General features: G+C 36.6%; 1 protein-coding gene across 1 annotated transcript in view; it reads right to left on the minus strand.

The window, feature by feature from the left end:
- Positions 1–23602, minus strand: part of LOC127661937 (cadherin-13-like) — a 562582-nt gene that overhangs the window by 290218 nt on the left and 248762 nt on the right. Inside the window, exon 5 of the mRNA XM_052152905.1 lies at positions 14857–15009. Coding sequence (XP_052008865.1) covers positions 14857–15009 — 153 coding nt within the window. The remainder of the gene's footprint in view (positions 1–14856; positions 15010–23602) is intronic.

Consider the following 23602-nt stretch of genomic DNA (forward strand, 5'->3'; position numbering starts at 1 on the left):
GAGATTTTTTTAATTTATTGTGATAACAACTTCCGTGGCTCTACCATAGGAGAGTATTACAACAGTACCGCTCATAGAATGTCAATGGGATTGCTGCATTATGCTATTTTATGCCAAGCTTGTAGGCTCATCTTGGTAGAAGGGCTTTGGCACTATCTGTTTGTGAAGTGTGAATCAGTAATGTCTCAGGGCGGACACATTACAAAGGTTCCATCCTTCACACAAGTGTTTATGCTGTATAAAAGGTAATGCGTTAATTGCGTTAATTACACTTTTTAAATTAATCTCATGTGTTAATGTGTTAATTCTGACAGCTCTACTTCTAATCCATCACTTTGAATAAAACCTCACTTATAGGACATTATGCAAAAAAAGACATATTTGCTGCATGTTCGATTTACTTGAACTAAAATGAACTAAAGCAACACAATTCTAGAACATTTTGTCACAACTTGATTTCACTGCATTCAGTCCATTTACATGTGTAAAATGGAAGTTAACTTCATCCATTTGAGTTGGGACTACATTCATATTTTTTTTGTGGTGTTAAAATAGCATTGGTGAAACTGGTTATGGGATTTCCATTTCATGCTTTGCATGGGATTAAATATGGAGTAAATTTTTAATCACGTGTTTTTGTGCAAAATTAATACAAATGAAGAAACTTGTTAGTCTTTATTGTTTTATCTTGAGATTTAGAAGAGTTTCTGTTCTGTTGGATTTTTTTTGGGTTACAGTAATGGTAAAGAGTCTAGTTTGAGCTAATGATGAGGACAGGTAGATGTTGCACATGAAATTGATTGCTGGCTTTATTGAGCAATTGCTGTGCTAAATATAGCATAGTTACTTATCTACACTCATGCTCACTACTGCTTCCAACCAGCATTTACTGTAAATAGCATGCTAACATTTGCTGTCTCTAGAAAACATAATTTTATTATGTTTTCTCAATTCAACTAGGTTATTTCTACACAAAGTGTTTGTGTTGCAATTGCACAGTACAGTTTCAAACACATGGAACCACTGCCCAAGATTGAATCAAGTTCAGCCAATGAGCTAATTTCTTTGAGTGTACATGCCATCTAACATTCAACGATCGTTAGTTCTGATTGGCTGGTTGTACCAGACCATGCCTATGCAGGGGTTAAATTGGGGTGGAAATACTGGGGGTTGTATTATTGGCAAAAATATTGGCAGTTAATTCTATTTCCTGCAGGCAAGCTCCAGTTGTCAGAACCTGGTCCACTATATTCACCTAGAGCGGCACTTTTTTAACAGGGCGAGTTGCACACAAGCCTTGCTCAATATACAGGCTTATTTGTAGAAGCTGGAATCAAGAAGATCTTAACCTAGAGTTGCATTTCCTATAGGAAATACCAAACTATCTCTTTAAGTTTACAAAAGAATTATTGCAGAATGTTAGAGTAATATCAATACAATGCTGCCTTGCAAGCACTGTAATAAAAACATCCAGTTAGCCTTCATTTAGCACGAGCCTACATTAATAATTTCATATAATTATTTGTTGATATACACATTGAATGCCTCTGACCTTTAGATGATAAACTAGGATGCAGTGAAATCTGGAAACCTGACCACTTTCCTCCAGCATTTTTTAGCCCTCTTCAGACTAATGGAGATTTTAATCTCCCATTAAATGTTTAATGTTTCATCTCAGCAGCTGTGATTGGTGCTGTACGGATGGGGCTGATTAGACAGCAGTACCATTGGGTGCCATTAAACATGACTACTGGCTTGGTTTTAAGTATCAGGGTACAAGCTGGAAATAGAGCCGCCGCCGGTCTTACAGGCATGGAAACTGTGAAGGTCATTAACGCAGAAGGATGAGGACGACCGTCTCTGATGGAAAAACCTCAGCGGGGGAATATGAAGGCAAACAGGACAAAAAGTGCCCTTCCCTAAATGATTAGAATTGAGAAACAGTCTCAGTACATGCCACTATAGGGATCATAACTGTTAACATGGACATAATGGCTGTAATTAGTGTTAGGCCACACATAATGAGAACTCTAATTGATGTTACAATGGGATATTACCTTAGCCCAAGTCCAGCTGACCTATTATTGATTTTTTGCACTCGAAATTATTATTTATTTATTTATTTATAATTTTTTTGGTGAGATGTGACAGTCTCTGCTCCACTCTCAGAACCAGCCCATCTGAAAGTGACTATGTTATTCTATAACCTGCCCACAAATAAACATAGCACATCATCTCCTTTGTTTATGTCTTAGGGGCAATTTAGAACCAACTACATTCTTGCACTAGAGTTTTTTCCAGAGTTTTAAAAGCTATTTTTAAACCTGACACAAAAATGTAGCATTCCTGCATGAGATACTGAAGAGAAAAAAAAAAAGCATTGAGACATGGCGTAACGGTCACAGACATCAGAGGCTATTTAGCAGAGATGGGCCACTTCAATTAAAATGAATGGGATGGAATGGTCAACGGATGTAGAAAGGAAGTCCCACCTTACAGGTAAAAGAGCCAATAACCTTTTAGATCAGACATTGCCTGTCAATCAATCTGAGAATGATCATGCTTATTAGCTATATAAGATTTTTTTATATTTATAATTTTTATACACTAAAATTGTGTTTTTAGTGTAATCTGAGATAAAGTACAATTTGTCATATCAGTGTTGTCAGATTTTACTGCTGACTTGAAATATGTACTTTTAATGTAATCTTGATCAGCCGTTTTTGAGATTTCGGTTTCCCCCCATTCAAGTCGATAGGAGCTTCACTTGTATGACGCTTGTTTACATAGAAAAATAGCTGCCCGAGAGCATTTCAAAGATGGCCGCCAGTGGACTAACTTGCTAAAAAGACTTTTACATATGAAATCTATTGAAAAACTGTGCAGACGGTCACAAATATGCATTCTGTGTGAATGGCTGGTTTTTGGTGAAGTATTTAATAAGGATATCTTCATACTGTAAGGATACACAGACTTACAGATAACAGCAATCAAAAAGCAATACAAACCACCTCACACAACACGAATGCTTAGGCTATTTAAAATACACGTTTTAAAGCTGCTGTATGCAATTTCTGCAGCCCGACTTCACTAAACGGAACTACAGAATTTAGATTGTTTATCAAGAGATATCACCAACATTCCATTTGCCATTTTAACAAAGGTAGTCCGGCCCAAACTCAAGCCATTGGGTGAGCCGGAAGTTAACACGATAACCGTGCCAACAAACAGAGTAAAATGTTTGATAGCACCACAAAGACATAGTGTTTATGCTTTACCTTACTTTATGAATTACTTTACTTTCTGTCACAGGTGCTTTTTGAGCTTCAATGAACATTACGTGCCTTGTATTAATATTTGCGGCGAAAGTAAAATGTTTGCAGCACATCCAAAAATTCTAATAGTTCCTGAATATTCCTAATACTGTTCACAAGAACTAAATTCAGTCTGTTGGCATAGCAATGAGTCAAAGTCTTTTTCTAAGTAAACAAGCAGCATACAAGTTCATCTCCTATCTACATGAATGGCTGGAAACCAAAATCTCCAAAATGGTTGGTCAACATTACAATCAAAGAAAATATTTCAAATCAGCAGTAAAATCTGACAACACTGGCTTTTTTTACATGTACACCAATACTCTGATTATTGGAATAATTAGATTAAGACATTTACATGATTTGGGTCAACCACTTCAATCCCGTTTACTTTCCATTACTCTGATTATTTGCTGAGAAATGTGATGTTTTAATGCTTTTTTAGAAATTAATATTTTTTGTAAACCACTGCAAATATGTCTCTTTAAATACAGCTTGGCAAAAGGAAAATTAATTTTGAACGATTTTTGAAAGAACTACTTCATAAGTGTTATTTTCTATTACACTGGTTGCTGTGTCTGTTTTGATTCACTAAAAATAATTGGTTCATAAATGTCTTTTGTGTGATATGCGATTTATATGCGATGGACGGTGTTGTGTTTAATGAGCACAAACTAATTTCAAAGATGTGTTTTCTTCCCATTATTTTGCAGCATATGATATTTTTATCTCCCCAACATTCAATTCACACTGCAAACGGACATTCACAACTTGGGAATATGTTTTATTTTGCCATGTGGCTGTAGATGGGGAGCACCACTGCTGGAAAACGGTGCATGGACTGCTGTTTTACATTAAGCGAATAGTAAGTGCAGCTTCTTCTTTTTCTGATGTTTTCGAACCTCTGCTTGAGTGGAACATGATCCGCACTGCTGCAGGCGCACTTTGGTCAGAGTGGAAGAAATGCGATCAAAGCATTTATAAGCCAGTATGAAGTGATTAAAACAACAGTACTCCACATATCTTAACGTGATTATCATTACTCTGATTGTAAGCAAAATCGCAATATTCTGTTTTCATGAGCTATAGTTTAATTGCAGAATTGCCTTAATTGCATTATAAATCGCATTATGAGGGTGCATGTAAACGTGGCCACTGATATCATAAATTGTGCTACTTAACCTCAGATTACACAAAAAAAAAATGTTGATTGACAGGCGATGTCTGTATCTAAAAGGTGATTGGCTCTTTTAACTGGAAGGCGGGACTTCCTTTTTACATTCATTAAACGTTGGCCATTCAAATCTCTCCCATTCATCAAAGGGATCATTTACTCACCCTCATGCAATCCCAGATGTGTATGGCTTTCTTCTACTGAATACAAATTAAGTTTTTATTTTAAGAAGAATATTTCATCTCTGTAGTTTCATACAATGCAAAATAATAAGTGCCAACAGTTTTGATGCTCCAAAAAGCACATAAAGGCAAAATAAAATTCAAGGTCATAGCAGCCAGCAGGGACATATACCCCGACAATCAAAAAGGTGATTCGGTACCCCAAACTTTTCCAAGCTAAACACATGCCGAGTCCAAATGGTGGATTTGTATTCAGAATTCTTTGAGTTTTATTAAATTGGGCAGACTGAGCAACCATCCAGCAAATCACAGGTGAGTTTCATGTGCGGAAACAACCCTTAAATAATAGCCCGTCAGTCAGACAGCATAATCAATGGGGCTCCATTCATTTCTACAAAGTTACTTTCAACAATGCTCATTTAGCCATGTTTTTTTTTTTTTTATCAGCATAGATGTTGATCTTAATTATTAATCTAGAGATGAGGAACACACAAATGAGAGTTATTGGAATATCATTCTTAATTGACAGCATTACATGAAATGAACTGCAATAAAAAAATGAAGGACAATCCTTCTTTTAAGCATACATTGTAAGTGGAGTTTGTATCAGGGCATGAGTCTTGATTAAGTTAAGCTTTTTACATTATGTTTATGAAGTAATAGTTTGATCTGTTCTTTTTGCCAATTTAAGCAGATTACTAGACCTGTGTTAAATATGTAAGGCTATTTTTAATATCAGCTCCTGTTTTTTTAGCTCTATGACGGTGTGCAGTCAACAAAGTGTAGGGAAAAATATAGATCTGCTGTGTTTTTAGAACACATGCATTTTACTGATGTCAATAGTTATGAAGACATGCTTTTATCAATCCAATCTCATGAAAATTAATTCATATTTTAAGAGTTGTCTATTTCGTATGATTTCGTACAACTTTGTTCGTATAAATTCATACGATTTCATCACGTGCAAATGCCTGGATGACTTTTGCTGAAGTAAGCCAGAGTTTTGCGCACGAGGCGTTAAGGACATGCTTATTAATATTATGCCCTTAGCCAAACCACTTATTTAAACCTAACCGATCAGTAGAGTGTGTAAACATATAGGAATCTGTTGTATGTGACACATATTAGATGGAAATGATGATCAGCATCATCATTGGCTGTGGTGAAAGTGGTATAAATTCAGTGCAGTCGTATGATATCATGCAAATTAGCCAAATTTAGAAATGTCGTGAAAAAATGTGATTTCAACGTCATTAAAAAAATATTATTTAATTTACCAAAAACTTGGTAAAGCACTGACTGGGCTACAGGGATTCCCCTTTTGGTCAAATGTAAAGGTGCAACCCCCCACCCCCACCCAAACAACTAATGATGGCAGATTTCCCTTCACACTCTGTCCATGTCCTTTCATACCTGCTAAGGTCTGTGCATGTCAATGTGGTAAAGAACTATACAACTCACAAGCCTGAAACAGGATAAAATCAGAAACGTTGCCGTTATGATAAAAACAGAGCTTATCGGTGACTTCTCGCAACCATAAATCATCACTAATGACAGACCATTTCTGGCAATGTCATGTTCAAATTTAAGTATGTTATATAAATAATTAGTTCCAGATAAAAGTTCCAGATTGGGAATTGGAAATTGTGATAGATGTAGAAGGCAAAAAGTTCAAATACACAAAGTGGCACACATAAAGACTGCAAGCTGGCACAGATGATTAGTTGATTGTTTCCAGCAAACAGATCTCTTGTGTTTAACATCTAATATCTCTTAAGTTCTTTAAAACACTTTAGCTTTGAGAGCACACAGTATTCTGCTCTCTATACAATTAAAATCATATAAATATCAGCAATTCATCCATGGACAGATGGCACACACACACACACACACACAAATTTGCACGCACACAGATGCTGAAGTTCCCATGCCATGGAACGCAGTATGCCAGCAACCCAAGGATCACAGAGAGTGTCAGGTCGATGGCAGACAAACAGCTGCTGGTCAAGGTGGTTCCATTACAACCCCATGGTGGACCAGGGCATGTCTTTGTGCCAGCAGCAAGCAAGTGCGCCCCTCCGGTAAACGTGAAAGCTGCATAGCAATGCCCTTGCAACCACCAAGACCACCCTAGAAATCACATAGCAACACACTACAAACCACTCAGAACTACTTCGTAAATACATAGCAACATGCTATAAACAGTCAGAACAACTTAGCAACTGCATAGCAATGTCTTGGCAACCACCCTTTATACTCTAGCAACCACATATCAAAATACTAAAATACACTTAGAACACCTTCACAACCACATAACAGGATTCCAGGAAGCCACTGTGAATACCCTAGCATTATGGTGCTGAATTTTGTACTGGCAAGAACCACATCTCTATAGATAAAAATCCCCAAAAATAAACAAACCAAAAAAGATATAAAAAATAATATTTAAAATTGTGCATGTTACTATTATCATTAAAATAGTATACAGTAAGTTAGTAAATGGTACAGCATATAGTTTAGAATATTAGAGTAAATACAAAGACTTAGTATAAAATTAGTATACATAATGCTACTTTTCAATATATAAGTTATTAAACTATATACAGTATATATATACACACATACAAACAATATGTTATTATTATACATTGTTATATATATATATATATTACACTTGACAAAATACAAATAGTGCATATTAGTATTAACATGGGGTGCAAATAGGATGTACTTCTATTTACATTGAGTAAAATTAATAGTATATACCTTCCTCTACACTTATTGTAAATAGCTTGTTCTCACAGAAAAAAGAGGGAAACATCATACAGACACAATATTGGAACTTCTCCTGTCATGGAACCCAGCATGGGTTCAGGTGGCAAGCAAACAGCTGGTGGAAAATGTGGTTCCATTACAACTCTACTGTGGACCAGGGAATTTCTTTGTGCCAGCAGTAAGTAAACATGCTCCCTCCAGTAAGTGCATTCTGGAACAGAGAGAACCTAGCCCCATCCCATGATATCTTAGTGCCAACCAGCTGTGGATGAGGAGAGAGTATGTCTCCCCTGAGACAAGCCACCAAAAGACCCCTCAAAATGTCACCACATGACTCTTCTGCAGGCAGCGGAGCGGCACTGTCATTTGGCTACAGTAACACAGGAAAAACACCATCCGTATGTCTTCATGTTTCCTTTTCTAATTTCTCTCCATGCATAGGTGTTTCTGTACGCTAAGATTTCATCACATGGCTGACAGATATGAGAAAAATGTCCATCAAAGGCAAAGGGTATCATTTCTGGACCACTAGTGCCACCATGGAATTGCAAAAAAGAATTACTGTTTTCAAAAAGGTTTCCTGAACAATGCCCCCTCTGCAATTGGCCAGTCAGCCCGCTGCAAACAAACAGAGCAATGTTTTGATAGCACCACAAAGCCAGAGTATTTATACTTTTATGGAAGCCAACCTATGAATGGCTTACTTACACTCACTGAACTGAGCACTTTACTAGGAACAATATGGTCCTAATAAAGTGCCTGACATTCTCTTCTGCTGTTGCAGCCCATCCGCTTCAAGGTTTGTTGTGTTGTGCTTTCTGAGATGCTATTCTGCTCACTACAATAGTACAGAGTGGTTATCTGAGTTACCATAGCCTTGTTGTCAGCTCGAACCAGTCTGGTTATTCTCCGTTTACCTCTCCCATCAACAAGGCATTTCTGTCTGCAGAACTGCCACACTCTGGATGTTTTTAGTTTTTGGCACCATTCTGAGTAAACTCTAGAAACTATTGTGTGTGAAAATATCAGAAGATCAGCAGTTATAGAAACATTCAAACTTCACTGTCTGACACCAACAATCATGAAAAGCTCGAAATCACTGAGATCACTTTTTTCCCCATTCTGATGGTTGGTGTTAACTGAAGCTCCTGACCTGTATCTGCATGATTTTATGCATTGCCCTCTGACTCACAATTGGTTTAATAGATAATTGCATGAATTATTAGGTGTAGAAGTGTTCCTAATAAAGTGCTAATTGAGTGTATAGTGTCTGCATATTAGCTAGTATAGAACAATAAACTGATTTATAATAAATAGAGACAGCTTACATCAGGCTTTGTAAAATATCAAGCATGAAGGAACTGTGAAGCAATACCACATTCTGAGGTAATTAACAAGGCATGACATGGAGTCCTGATTCCAGACCAGTCCAATAATAGAGCCTTTATTGTGGCCTTGTGTTTTGCAGTGCTCTGGCCATGAACGCCACCGAGAAGAACGTAATTAAGGAGTCACATTGTGATTTTGCAGAGAGAAAAAGCTTCTAAGTTGTCAATTGCATGGTTGGTTAGCTGGTCTTGGAAAACGCTATGCTTCCTAAATACAAAAGAATGAAGATTTTTGTGTGTCCATGTGTGCGCTTGCATATATGTGTGAATGAGAGTCAGTGGGATTCTCTGTATATTCATGTGGCGTCTGAGAGTGTTTGAGTTGTGAAAGTGTGTGTCTCTTGGTATGTGTGTGTGTGTGTGTGTGTGTGTGTGTGTGTGTGTGTGTGTGTGTGTGTGTGTGTGTGTGTGTGTGTGTGTGTGTGAGAGCTCATTCCCCGCTGCTGTGCAAGTTGGACTGGTGGGTTGTTCATTTAAACAGTGTGAATTAAACAGTTTCAGTCGATTGCTGTAATGTGAGAATAAATAACCGTACATTGGGTGCAACAGTGCAACTGGTCTCTATTTGTCAGCCCCCCTCTGCTTTGTCTGTGTGAGTCCACATCTTGCATCTGTATCTGTGTTCTTCTCTGTGAAAATCTTTTCTATCCATCCATCTATTCATTCATCAATCTAGAACTATTTATTTTATATCCAACCATCAGTCCATCCATCCATCTATATTTTCACTTACATTTTCCTCAGAAAATGGAAAACAAAAACACTACTTTTACACAACTGTTCCATACATACATGTGGGCCAATAGGGAGGAATAAACAGTAAAGTGTAAAAACTGGCAAAAACTAGCTTCTAGGAACTGCTGTGAGTTAGGGATTGATTCATGTCATGCTGGTGACTAAGATACACAGCAGAGAAGCTGCACTGCCTGCAAAAACAGTCCCTGGCCCAAATCCCACCACCCTACCTCCCATATGTGCTGAACTGGGCCGCACTGCCTGCTGTATGCCTGTGATTGCTCTTAGTGTAAGATTGGCTGGAATTAGCTGTGGTGTAATTATTCCTGATGTGCTGCAGAGGGATCAGCCTGAAAATGCGTTTATTCCCACCAGTGTGGCACAGAATTAGGTGAAGTGTGGCATCGTGGAGGTGTTACTGCATATGAGAGAGTGTGTGTGAGTGGTGGCTGTGATGAAAGCAGAGAACAAGCCCATCTGTGTGATTAGAGAGATGGTCGCAGAGAACAACATTCCATTAGAGTATAGTGCTCTAAGGCTCTTGGCCATAGAAGGGGAACTAGTGGATTATTATAATACTGACATGCCTGGTGTTCGGCTGTGTCTCATTTCTGAAACCTCTTTCAGTAAGCTAGCAGAGAAAGAGAAAGCCGTAGAAAGGACATCACAGAGAAAATTTAAGGAACTTGATTTATTTATTTTTTTTAAAGAAAATGTGAGTGGTGCTTGCTTGTACAAAAGTTGTTGCCACAATGCTAGGGTGTTTTGGGTGATTGCTATGCAATTTCTAAGGTGTTCTGTTTGCTTGTTAGCAAGTTGCTGAGCCGTAACTGGAGTTTTGTGGGTGATTGCTTGGTCTCTATGGACCTTTTCTCTCACTCTGATCCCTAGATATCCTTTTAATCCTAAATCTTTGGGATATTTTAAACCATTTTATGATAGGCCAGGCAAAAATCCAGCCTGGTTTCATGAAAATTACATGACCGTGGTAACATTTTTGCAAAACACAATTATGTGCCTTTTTACACATTTAGGTTTTAATGAGTAAAATGTCCCCCTCTAACCCAAAACTTTAACCTAAGCCTAACCAATAGTGATCTAACATGAAATGGGAGGTAGACACAAAACGCATCCTTACCCTTAACCAACACCTAAACCTAATCAATAGTTTCCAAAAACAAAATAAGAAAAGAAAAGAACATTTTCAGAAACAACCACATCATCTTTTGTCTCTTCTATGATACTCTCATCTCACGTGTCATCTTGCATGCTTGACTTGTCTCAAACCGCAGTCTTCCAATTCTGAAATCCAACACTCTTTCAGCTGAGCTACTGTGGAAGCTAAGTACACTAGATTAAGTGTGTAAATGTACAGGGTGGCCCAAAAACACAATGAGGCCATGTGGCGAAAGAGAAGCACCGAAGTTTGCTGCCATTGAAAACGTAGCTAAATGATTTAATTATTTATTTGTAGAAAGTTGTTGCTCACGATGACAAAACAGAGACATAATTTTATTGTTTATATTTCGTTAAAACAGTTAGAATTTTAGAAATTCATCAAGCAAACAATTGTCAAATCATAGCATCAGCTCTTGCAGGCGTTCACTGACAAGGGCATATGCAAATGGTGACGCCTTCTCCAGTAAGCGGTGCAGCTGAATGGCAAACATTTTGAAAAGATTTTTGAATAAACTGTTTTGTGTTTTGTGTGTAATTGCATAATTGTGGACCGTTGACTTTATCTTATGAAAGTTTTGAATGGTTTCTGCATGAAAGTAATGTGCCTCTTTTTACACCCCATGTGTATTACCAGATGGTGCCACTTTATTTTGTGCAATTGAAGCAAATAAAGTTCACATATGTGTCCGGGACAAACAATCGTAAAAGTATGGCAAATATCATGCAAACACCTAAACAATTGTATACAAGCATTATATTTTATCTTTTATCAAATGACGCATTCGACTTAAAGACTTTTAATGTCATAACATAGCAGTGTGTGAGTAATAGTGTGAAAAATGTATAATCGGCTGTTGTAGTCATGATTTTTTGATTAGAGAATAGACCGCACAGTTGTTGTAGTGCCTCTAGTGTTCTTTTTAACAGGAAACTGTTGTAAAACAGAGAATGTGGCACATATAAGTATGTAAATATGTTGTTTAATTAATGTTCATTCTATGAGACTAGGTTGCAATGTCACTTTGTAAAATGCTCAGGTTTCATTTAGTGTGAGAATGCGTGGCATCGCTTTGTTTGGCGTTGTCTTGTTCATCTTGTTTGTCGGTTGGCATGAGCGTATATTGCCTTATTGTCTTGGCAATGTGCACTCATGCCATTCGAGTGTTTTGTTGTCTTGTGAGTGTACGTGGCTTTGTTTGTTTCTGTATTGCCCTGTGCCTCTCTGTCTTACTTCATACCCTGCCTCCTTGTTTGCTTATTATTAGTTAATTTGCCTTCCCTGTCCCCTGTTAACTCGTTTGATTTTTCTCCTTATTTTAGCCTCCACTTGTGTGCTTTCAAGTGCCAGTTTGTCTTGTGTATTCAGTTTGTTTTGTGTTTCTAGTCAGACTTGTCAGTTGGTCCAGTTCCCTGTCTCATTTTGGTCCTGTTTAATCCCTACCCAGTCTGGTTGGGTCTGTTCCCCCTTACCCTCTGCCCCAGCCTGGATTTTACTTTTCCCCTACGGGGTAGTTTATGTTTATTGTTTTTCCCTTGTGAGAGTTTGTTTGTTTTTGTATAAAATAAATTCATTTTTTACTCTGCTCCTGAGCCTATTATTCTCTGCATCACTGCCGATTCATGATATTGTAGTGCTCGTTTAATCATTTTTTTCTGCTGCCACTCTCTGATTGGTAGATCGTTCTCTTTAGGATCCCATGGTAAAACACAAGTTTTAAAAAATAAAGTTGAACTAACATGGACTGATGGCTTCAACAGAATATATAACATTGATTAACAACCATTGAGCTCACGGTACGTCTGTCTTTAAAGGTTTATACTGTAAGTTTTCATTAAAAATCAATTCCTCAGTGGTAAAATGCGATGGGATTTTTACATCCAGAACCAGACTGTTGTGCTTTATGAGCTTTGAATTCATCTATATGCTAGTCTACTTCTAAACGTTTACCAAAAATATTAATGACTTACTGCAACCAACTAGCAAGTAGCAAATCATGGTTCAATGCTGTGATATACCTAAAACTCACTGGCTTTTTAAAAAATTAAAAACCTTCAACATGTCCCATCCAATCTTTCTGTTTAAAAAATAAATGCATCAACACAGAACAAAAAAAAAACTGTGCTTATTAAGCTTTTTTATGAGGTATTTATATTTTTTAATGCTTAAATGCGTTATCCTATCGTATGAGCAACAGTAGTAATGATAAAGGTACAAATTGATGTTCTTAAATCTCAGGAAGACAGAGGCAACAGATGTAAATAAATATGCAGTTAGCATCATTCCTTCATCAAGATAGGAGCGTGAGAGCATTAGTGCTGTAAAATGTCAGGCGTTGATGTGCACTCTCTTGCCAGTTGCTTTTGAGATTGCGGGCAGTGTGGATGTGAGAGAAATAGAGATCAAAAAATGTAAATGTCAAGTGCTCTGCCAAGTAAGGGCTTTGATCTCAACTGGGGTAAGTCTACCTTTGCTTACCCTTGTCTCCAGAGCAGACACAAGCTTTACCGCAATCACCTGGTCCAAACGCACACATACACACATGCTTGCCCGGCCAAGTTTGAGGTGCCCTAAGCAAAAACTGTGGTCCACAAAAGAAGCAATATTATGTAGATTGATCTGTTATTCCCCCCCAAAATTTGTATTTTATTATTATTATTAAAAAAGAAAGCCAAAGGCGACAGGCTGACATTGATTGCTTAAAACCCTCCTAAGCACATTTTACATTCTTCATGCTTATACCCCCTAATGGGTAGGGAGAAGACTATCTAGCAAAAAGTGATTTAAATATTGATCCGTTTCTCACTCAACATATCACTTCTGAAAATATGTATTTAACCACTGTTGTTTTATGGATTACTTTTATGCTGCATTTATGTGGTTTTTGGCACCCATTCACTTGAATTATATGTACCTAGAGAGCTAAGACATTCTTCTAAAAATCTTAATTTGTGTTCAGCGGAAGAAAGAAAGTCATACATATCTGGGGTGGCATGAGGGTGAGTGCATGAAGAGAGAATTTTCATTTTTGGGTGAACTATCCCTACTAAGCACTATGAACTAAAACAAACTAACAATGAATAAGTGAATTTTCATAAATAAACAATAACCAAGATTAATAAATGCCGTAAACAACTAAATGAATAATATGAATAATGTTCATTATTGTTCATGATACTTAAATAATTTACAAATGTAAAAAAACAAAATGCAACCTTAATGTAAAGTGTACCCAAGTTATTTCTTGTTGATTAAATATTTTAGAGTTGAGCATAACTAGAAAAACTTCTGACTTAACTTATCCATTACTTTTTAAAGGAATGGTTCACCCTAACCTTATCATTGGATCCAAACCCATTTGACTTTCTTTCTTCTATGGAACACAAAAGCAGATATTACAAAGAATGTTATCCTCAGTTACCATTCACTTTCACTATAAGGAAAAAAGATGCAATGGAATTGAATGGCGACTGAAACTAACACTCTGCCTAACATTCTACTTTTGACTTCCACGGAAAAGAAAAAGTCATAAGGGTTTGGAAGAATGTGTGTAAGTAAAATATAATAAATTTTGAGTAAACTATCCCTTTAAGAGCTGATAATATTCCATGCATTTTCAATACCTGGAAATCACCATTTTAAAATTCCCTAATATCTTCAGGTATTTCTTGACCGTGGGGTCCATGTTGCTAAACCAAATCAAGTAAAAGATGTGAAGGACCTGTCATGTTCGAACACACAAACTTGCAACACACATTAGCTGAGTGCTGTCTGACAGGCCATCTGACAGCTGCATCATTGATCATACACGTGGAGTGTACAATAACTGCCTCTAACTATAGTCCTACATCCTGTAAGGCAGTTGGCTTCTCTTCGCCAAGGCTGCCAAGGAGACACGAGTCATTTAAGCCATTAATCGTCATGATGCATGAAGTGAAGCAAAACATATTTTCTTTTCGATTAGGGCTGTAGAGTTAGTTGTGTGACTATCTAATATGACTTAAATAAACCGTGAAAAAGTGAAATTTACATTAAGTACATTGTACTTAATTGTACATTAGCTTTCAAAAGTGGCCAGTGTTGAAAAACATTATTTTAAAATGGCACTCACATGATAGTACGCAATGGCCTCTCGGTCCAATGCTCGACTAACCGCCACCTCTCCCGTCAGTCGGTTAATGCTGAACACGCCCTTTGGATCTTGATCCGCTCCCCTTCCTGTCAGACGGAAGATGTGGTCTTCCTTCATGTCAGATGATATCACCTACACCACAGAATGACAACACAGACAAAAAAATATGAATTAAAAAATTTGACTATTGTAAAAAGCAAACAAAAAGCCAAAAAAAAAAAAAAAAATTTGAACACAAAGACTTTAATAAAACACAATTTATTAGGTTTCAAAACTGAGCACATGCACTATGGTATACAATTTTGAATAAATGTGTGCAATACAAAACTATGTATATTAAGGAAAATATGTATTTATTTATGATGTAGTATTTATAACACGGATCTATGGAATGTTTAATTTTAACTGATCAATCACACCCTGGAGTCAAATATTTTTGTATAATGAACAATAGTTTTACTAAACTGTCTAATTGACCTTTGACCTAGGCAACCAATTGTTCTACAAAGCTATGCTAGTTTCATGTCTTTCATTTAATTCCATGGTCTCTCAAATAATAATAAATAAACTAAATCTATATTTAAATTCCTCTTATGTATGCATTTCCTATATAACTGTGTAACAAGATGATTAATGTATATTTTCTTTATTTCTTCCTTTCTATTATGTCATTAATGAAGGCAGTAGTATGCAGACATTAAGTGTGCATTTTAAAAATTATGTCAGATGTACTCACATGCGACTGGATAAATACAGCAAAGTCCAGTGTGTTCCATCAGTGTAGCAAGTTAGAAGCAAAGAAAAGAATTAAGGAACATTAATGAAACACACACACACACACACTCACAGGCACAAAATATAATGGTTATGTGTGAACATAACATGCATACAGTAAATGCTAAATATATTTTGCTCTGCTTGATCTCCCATTTAAAATAATGTGATTTATTATTGGAGTGATGTCCTTGTAGCCACTACTGAATACACTGCAATAATTCATAAACCATTATATAAAACCACTCTCCAAATTACTATGTTTACGCAGTGTTTTAATGTACTAACTGAAGTTTGTAAATGAGATCAATTGGTGCATATTAAAACATCTTTTCTTCCAACTAGTATGACCAGTGCTACCACCTGTGGTTCATTTTGCTTTTGTGTAAACTATTTTTGTAAAAATTTAATTTCTGCAACTTTCTTTGCTAATGAAAGATTCTTTATTATCTTATTAATTTAAATATAAATGAACAACAACAACTTTAATTAGCCCCCTTTTGTGATAAAGCCTCTCAAAAGTTATTTTTATTAACAGCTACAAACCCAAATGCATGTACTGTATCACAGAGGCTGCCCAACCTGAACTCTCCCATATCTTGTAATTAGGCTTAAAATGAAATATCCCATTTAGAAAATGAATCCAACCAAAGTAATTGTCCACAGGAAAAGCTCCTGTTAGCATTATTTGTCTTTCCCACATAGATCCATTCTGCCAGATCATACCCTAATACTGTTTTTTCCTCCTTTATAATTACAGGCTCTGTTAACCCTGGGAACATTATTATTCTGTGAAATACATTGAGCAGTTTCCCCAAGACTGAAGGCGGCCTTCAAATCCAAGATTATTTACTGTGGCTGGCAAACAATTGTGAAATTGCAGAATGTTATTGTACAACAAGTACAGACCTGTTTAGAGTACAGGTGGGCTGTTAACACAAGCATATATGTGCAACACACAAACATGTAGGGAAAGATGGGATATGATGCCCCGTTTACGAACAATGTGCATTTAATTTTTAACTTTTAACATATTTAGATATGCTTACCATGTACAGGATGATGACGCATCATCCAATATATATGTAAGTTCTACAGTATGTATACATTACATATTATATCATACTTAATAACTGATTTATAATGTGTATATATATATATATATATATATATATATATATATATATATATATATATATATATATATATATATATATATATATATATAATGTATATATATATACAGTGAGGAAAATAAGTATTTGAACACCCTGCTATTTTGCAAGTTCTCCCACTTAGAAATCATGGAGGGGTCTGAAATTGTCATCGTAGGTGCATGTCCACTGTGAGAGACATAATCTAAAAAAAAATCCAGAAATCACAATGTATGATTTTTTAACTATTTATTTGTATGATACAGCTGCAAATAAGTATTTGAACACCTGAGAAAATCAATGTTAATATTTGGTACAGTAGCCTTTGTTTGCAATTACAGAGGTCAAAGCGTTTCCTGTAGTTTTTCACCAGGTTTGCACACACTGCAGGAGGGATTTTGGCCCACTCCTCCACACAGATCTTCTTTAGATCAGTCAGGTTTCTGGGCTGTCGCTGAGAAACACAGAGTTTGAGCTCCCTCCAAAGATTCTCTATTGGGTTTAGGTCTGGAGACTGGCTAGGCCATGCCAGAACCTTGATATGCTTCTTACAGAGCCACTCCTTGGTTATCCTGGCTGTGTGCTTCAGGTCATTGTCATGTTGGAAGACCCAGCCTCGACCCATCTTCAATGCTCTAACTGAGGGAAGGAGGTTGTTCCCCAAAATCTCGCAATACATGGCCCCGGTCATCCTCTCCTTAATACAGTGCAGTCAGCCCTGTCCCATGTGCAGAAAAACACCCCCAAAGCATGATGCTACCACCCCCATGCTTCACAGTAGGGATGGTGTTCTTGGGATGGTACTCATCATTCTTCTTCCTCCAAACACGGTTAGTGGAATTATGACCAAAAAGTTCTATTTTGGTCTCATTTGACTCACATGACTTTCTCCCATGACTCCTCTGGATCATCCAAATGGTCATTGGCAAACTTAAGGCAGGCCTTGACATGTGCTGGTTTAAGCAGGGGAACCTTCCGTGCCATGCATGATTTCAAACCATGGCGTCTTAGTGTATTACCAACAGTAACCTTGGAAGCGGTGGTCCCAGCTCTTTTCAGGTCATTGACCAGCTCCTCCCGTGTAGTTCTGGGCTGATTTCTCACCTTTCTTAGGATCATTGAGACCACACGAGGTGAGATCTTGCATGGAGCCCCAGTCCGAGGGAGATTGACAGTCATGTTTAGCTTCTTCCATTTTCTAATGATTGCTCCAACAGTGGACCTTTTTTCACCAAGCTGCTTGGCAATTTCCCGTAGCCCTTTCCAGCCTTGTGGAGGTGTACAATTTTGTCTCTAGTGTCTTTGGACAGCTCTTTGGTCTTGGCCATGTTAGTAGTTGGATTCTTACTGATTGTATGGGGTGGACAGGTGTCTTTATGCAGCTAACGACCTCAAAAAGGTGCATCTAATTTAGGATAATAAATGGAGTGGAGGTGGACATTTTAAAGGCAGACTAACAGGTCTTTGAGGGTCAGAATTCTAGCTGATAGACAGGTGTTCAAATACTTATTTGCAGCTGTATCATACAAATAAATAGTTAAAAAATCATACATTGTGATTTTTGGAGTTTTCTTTTTAGATTATGTCTCTCACAGTGGACATGCACCTACGATGACAATTTCAGACCCCTCCATGATTTCCAAGTGGGAGAACTTGCAAAATAGCAGGGTGTTCAAATACTTATTTTCCTCACTGTATATATACATATACAATTTATTTATTTATTATTATTATTATTATTTTTTTTTTTTTGACAAGTGTAAAGGTTATGTTAGATCCTTGGGGAAAGATGCCCCTCTTAGAATTAGGGAAATAGAACCCAGTGGCATATTATTTCTGGTGTTATTATTTTTTATTTAATAATTATTATAATCAATGGGGTTATTGTTAAATAATTCAATGCATTAGGTGTATCATATTTGCTATTTATTATAACCTTAAGACTAATTGAGTGGAATTCAATCTATGTGATTTGGTATTTTACATTACATTTAAAAAATAATGTATTAAGAATGATATCAGATGTATTTTATGCATACAGTAAAATTTTAATGACACCTCTAACAAATTTACCCTCTGGGGCTTCTCGGCTAATGTTGGGGGCCCCTTTTTTATTATTTACAATTCATCACCACACAAATCTAAATGCATTAATGTGTCCACAAATCTCCCATTAACACATAGATTTTAAAAGGGTAATATCCAACATAACAGATCATTATTTTCCAATGTAAAAATGTTTTTTATCACTTAACCTCAAAAAATTTCTGATGGAAAAAATCTCACAGATGTTGATATTCAAAAGAAATGTCAAGATTAAGTGGTTCGATTATGATCTAACATGGATTTTCTTGATTAAAAAAAAACCGTGGTTGTGCCTGGTAACAGTTGCATGTAAAATGACTAGAAATAGCATTTTAGCATAGCATAAAGCATTTACGCACATTTTATTTATATTTTTGCTGTTCCAAACGTACTTACATTTACATTTATGCATTTGTCAGATGCTTTTATCCAAAGCGAGTTACAGAGGCCTTATTATAGGGACAATCCCCCTGGAGCAACCTGGAGTTAAGTGCCTTGCTCAAGGACACAATTGTGTTGGCTGTGGGGATCGAACCGACACCCTCCTGCTTACTAGTTCAGTGCTTTAGCCCACTACGCCACCAACACTCCCGCTCCCACTACAACTACTTCAAATGTAATTCTCTAAATTCTATAAATTGTAACTGTAGTTTAATACAGTTATTAAAATTTTTATTTTAAATGCGTAATAAAATTACATGTATTCCGTTACTCACCAAACCTGGAAACGAACTCGGGATCGGTCCAAGGAATCGAACCAAATGTGAAAGCACCCTTAGTTCCATTTTTGGTCATGAAAATGTAAGGTAAAAAGTAAAGGTTGAAGGGTCTTAAACTGGGGGCTTGAGACATTAGCATAAGAGTACTTTCAAAATAAAGAATATTATGGAATAATATTCAAACCCTAAACCTAAATTTTAATATTGTGCTATTTTCTTTAAATTTTAGGGTGGACAGTGGGACAGTTTCTGATCATTCGTCATTGTTGTTGTTTTTAAAATATGATCTCAATGGCTACAGCAATGTCATCCTATATTAGTTTAGGATGAACTTGATGTATCCTTTCAACTTGAAACAGAACCAAAACACACACACATCCACTCACACAGATTGTTTTCCACATATACTGTATGGCCAATTATGTATGCAATGTAACCTCCTTCAACTGCCTTCATTGTTCAACAAATTTATAATAATAAATAAATATTGTAATGTAAGCCAATTGTCTGTAAATACAGAACAGCCTGAGATAATTGCCTGTTGTTACAGGTTCTTCCCATAAACACTGCATGCAGGAAGTCCAACAAACAATTTCTTATAGTGCAGTCACACCTGTGAGATCGTCATGATGGAATCCCACAACTGGTCAGCTCTAATGAATGCCACTGGCCAGTGATGGAGAATGAGGCAAAAGATAAGAGTTTAAACTATAGTATCCCTTGTTCACAGCAGCAGTTTCACATTGCGAGACTCCATCAACACGTACTCAATGCTCTGTTTGTCCCTGTCCTTTCTCTATGTCAAGTCTGATTTTCAGTTTCCTCCCACACTTTTCCTTTCATACCTGCGAAGAACTCCTGAATGGTTTCAGGTACGTCTTGTGAGTGGTTGCCATGGAGCTTGTTTTTCTCCAGCTACACATCACAAACAGCTACACTATCGATCCGATAGAACAATAAAACACAACTTTTCTCTTATTGTTCAAGATGCTTCATCACAGGTGTGATCATCTCCTGCAGTGGTCATGAGAAATGGAAGAGGCAATATAAACAAAGAGGCGAACAGAAGAATCCTGGCTCCTGGGAAGGTGCTGTTGCACAAGATGAGATGGATGGTGGGGGATGGGTGGTAAAAGGTGAAATGTATGGTGTAGGGCAGGCCTATTCAACTGGCAGCCTGCAGATCAAATCCAGCCTGTTTGACATTTTCAGTGGCCCACGTGAGGTTGTCTGTTGTCTTCTGCAGTGTCTGTTTTTCAAATGTTTTTCTATTTAATCTTGCGCTAGATGGACACCGTTCTATGTCTCTACGTTTTTTCAGTGTCTTGTGCAGGAGCACCCCATTTTTAGAAGCTTTCAGAGTTTGCACTGCAAATAATCATTATCCGTCATTTTGATGGAATGGGAAGATTAAAGAACTAAAATCATGGACGACTGATAAGTATGAGTTCGGAGGAACAGAAAAGTTATGTTCATTAATTTGGTCAAGAAAACATTTGATTTGCCAAAAGTTTAAAGCATTGCATCTATAACAAACTTTAATTTTTCTGTTCAAAATATATATATGTGCTATATATGTATATATATGTGCTCTATGCTAGGATCTCAAGATGGGTTTTTCAAAGTTTCAAACTAAGTTTAACTTAACACAGTGTCCTTAAAACACTGTGCTTAGGACTATGGGTGAGACGGGATGTAACCAAAGTGAGTAAATCCAAAAGCATACATAAACCAACAATTAATAAGAAAGCAGAGGCAAGCAGGACAAAAATAGCACCCACAAATTTTGCTCAACTACACGCCACAGTGCAACCTCACGGAATGACATACAACAACAACTGTCATTAGAAGTGGTGTAAAGTAATGAAGTACAAATACTTAATTACTGTACTTAAGTAGCTTTTTTCCAATGTATACTTTCTTGAGTATTTAAATTTGTTGCAACTTTTACTTCGCTAATTTTTTTAGCCAAACAAATAATTTTAGTTTGATACAGACCATCCATCTCATTACTCGATACCTGGATTAAAAAAATGTGTTTCATTATTTGCGAAAAGAGAGCAAAGAGCAGTTTAAATATCGAGCAGTGTGTTTGATTGACAGCAGCCAGCATGAGCACAAACACTCATGCAGTCTGTATCAGACCAGCGAGTAACACTGAACAAAATACTTCCAAACACACAGATAAGATGTAATTTAATCTAGCTGTGTACAAACATGGTGGTCTGAATGTATTCTTCACTGTACATAAGCCACTGAATACGTGGAACAATGAATGACTCTCCTCTGATGCTGTTGATGATTACAGTAGGTGTTTATACCACATGATTTTGCTTTATTCATGAATGATGTTGAATGGAAAATTGGGTGCCACATCGAATATTTTGGTACCCGCTCCCTGTTTGTCAGATGCTTTCAAACTCACACATGTGTGCTTATGTCTGCGTGTGCTGTAAAAAGTGCTCATGGCAAGTTGCCACCCATCCATGTTTTCCCGGGATCATCTTGGTTTTTGGAAGTCTGTCCTGGACAGACTTCCTTTTTCATTCGCAAAATTTCCCGAAATTTTAACAGATTTTCTTGAAACTTGCACCCATGTCAGCACTTGTTTATGTGAACACTTTTCAAGAAGACTGATCAAATGTGCTCTACTATAAGGATCTTTCATATGAATCTTTAGAAAGTCTGATTCATTTCAGTGAATCGGTTCGTTTGGATGATTCTTGTACACAAAACTTTCCTAAACTGCCCTCTCCTCATTATTCATTTTAGTGAATCGGTTTGTTCAGAGGATTCATGTGCATGAACCGCCAGAATACGCTATGTATTATTTCACGTCTTCTATTTGTTGCTGAATATTTAGTTAAATGCTGCTGTTTTTGATTAATTTATTTACATGAATGTGTTTACATTTATTTACACACTGGTGTATCTGTTCAAATGCTATTTAATACTGATAAATATATTTCACAATAAAGATAATACTTCAGTGTAGTTAGGCCCTTCTTTAATACCTTGTATTGTAGTAACTATGTTTAAAATGGTAGCTTCAACTCAAAAGTGCTCAGGAACAGAATAAGTAAATATGTTGAATTTTATTATTGATATTATTTTTTAAATGAATTATATTATGTTCTTGTTCATTTACAGGAACTATAGCTTATTTTATTAATAAAAGATTTGTGCTTATCCTCATGCGTCTCAGCTTTACTTATTGTATACTGAACTATTGATTTTTTTAGGGATGGTACAAGAAGACAATTTCAGCAAAAAAAGAAAATAAAAGAAAATGTAAGGAAAAATAGATGTCTGCTTGTATTAACGTTACTCATCTTAAGAAAGTGTACCACCGCTGTTAAAATGCTCTTTGGATCGCATCATTTAAATGGATATATAACTTACTAGACTAAATATTAAATAGAACAAATTAAAATAAAATGCAAAGTAATATATTCAGTAATCAGAATACAGTTACATTAAAAAATTATTTTGATTACCGAAGAGATTACTTTGCATTTTATTGTACGTAGCGAGTATAGCACATGCTAATTAGCATCTCAGGTCCCTAGAAAGGCTTTGTTTTGAAAAAATAAATACAATTAAACAGAAGTAAAACAAGCATTTGAAAACGAGACTCAATAACATGACTTTAAAAATAACAACATGAACGTGTCACACTTCATAAGGTGAAAGGATTTGAATTTGTAGTACTTTTTGATACTTAAGTATTTTTAAAACCAGGTTGTGTCGAGCATGGCGGGGCCAAGTGGCGACTCTGCAGAGTGAGACTGGGAAGACAAGTGGTGAACAAGTTCCACCTGTGTTCCACACTGGTTTCGCATTCCAGTGAGGGGCGGTGGGAGCATTTAAGGAGAGGAGACAGGGGCAGATGGAGAGAGAGAGACGTATGAAGCTGTGTATGTGTGTACAAAGTGACTGCGGGAAAGCAGTGCTTTGTTATTGTCTTTTATGGTTTAAAATAGCTTCCTCCTT

The sequence above is a fragment of the Xyrauchen texanus genome, chromosome 21, assembly GCF_025860055.1.
Source record: "Xyrauchen texanus isolate HMW12.3.18 chromosome 21, RBS_HiC_50CHRs, whole genome shotgun sequence".
NCBI classification, from domain to species: domain Eukaryota; kingdom Metazoa; phylum Chordata; class Actinopteri; order Cypriniformes; family Catostomidae; genus Xyrauchen; species Xyrauchen texanus.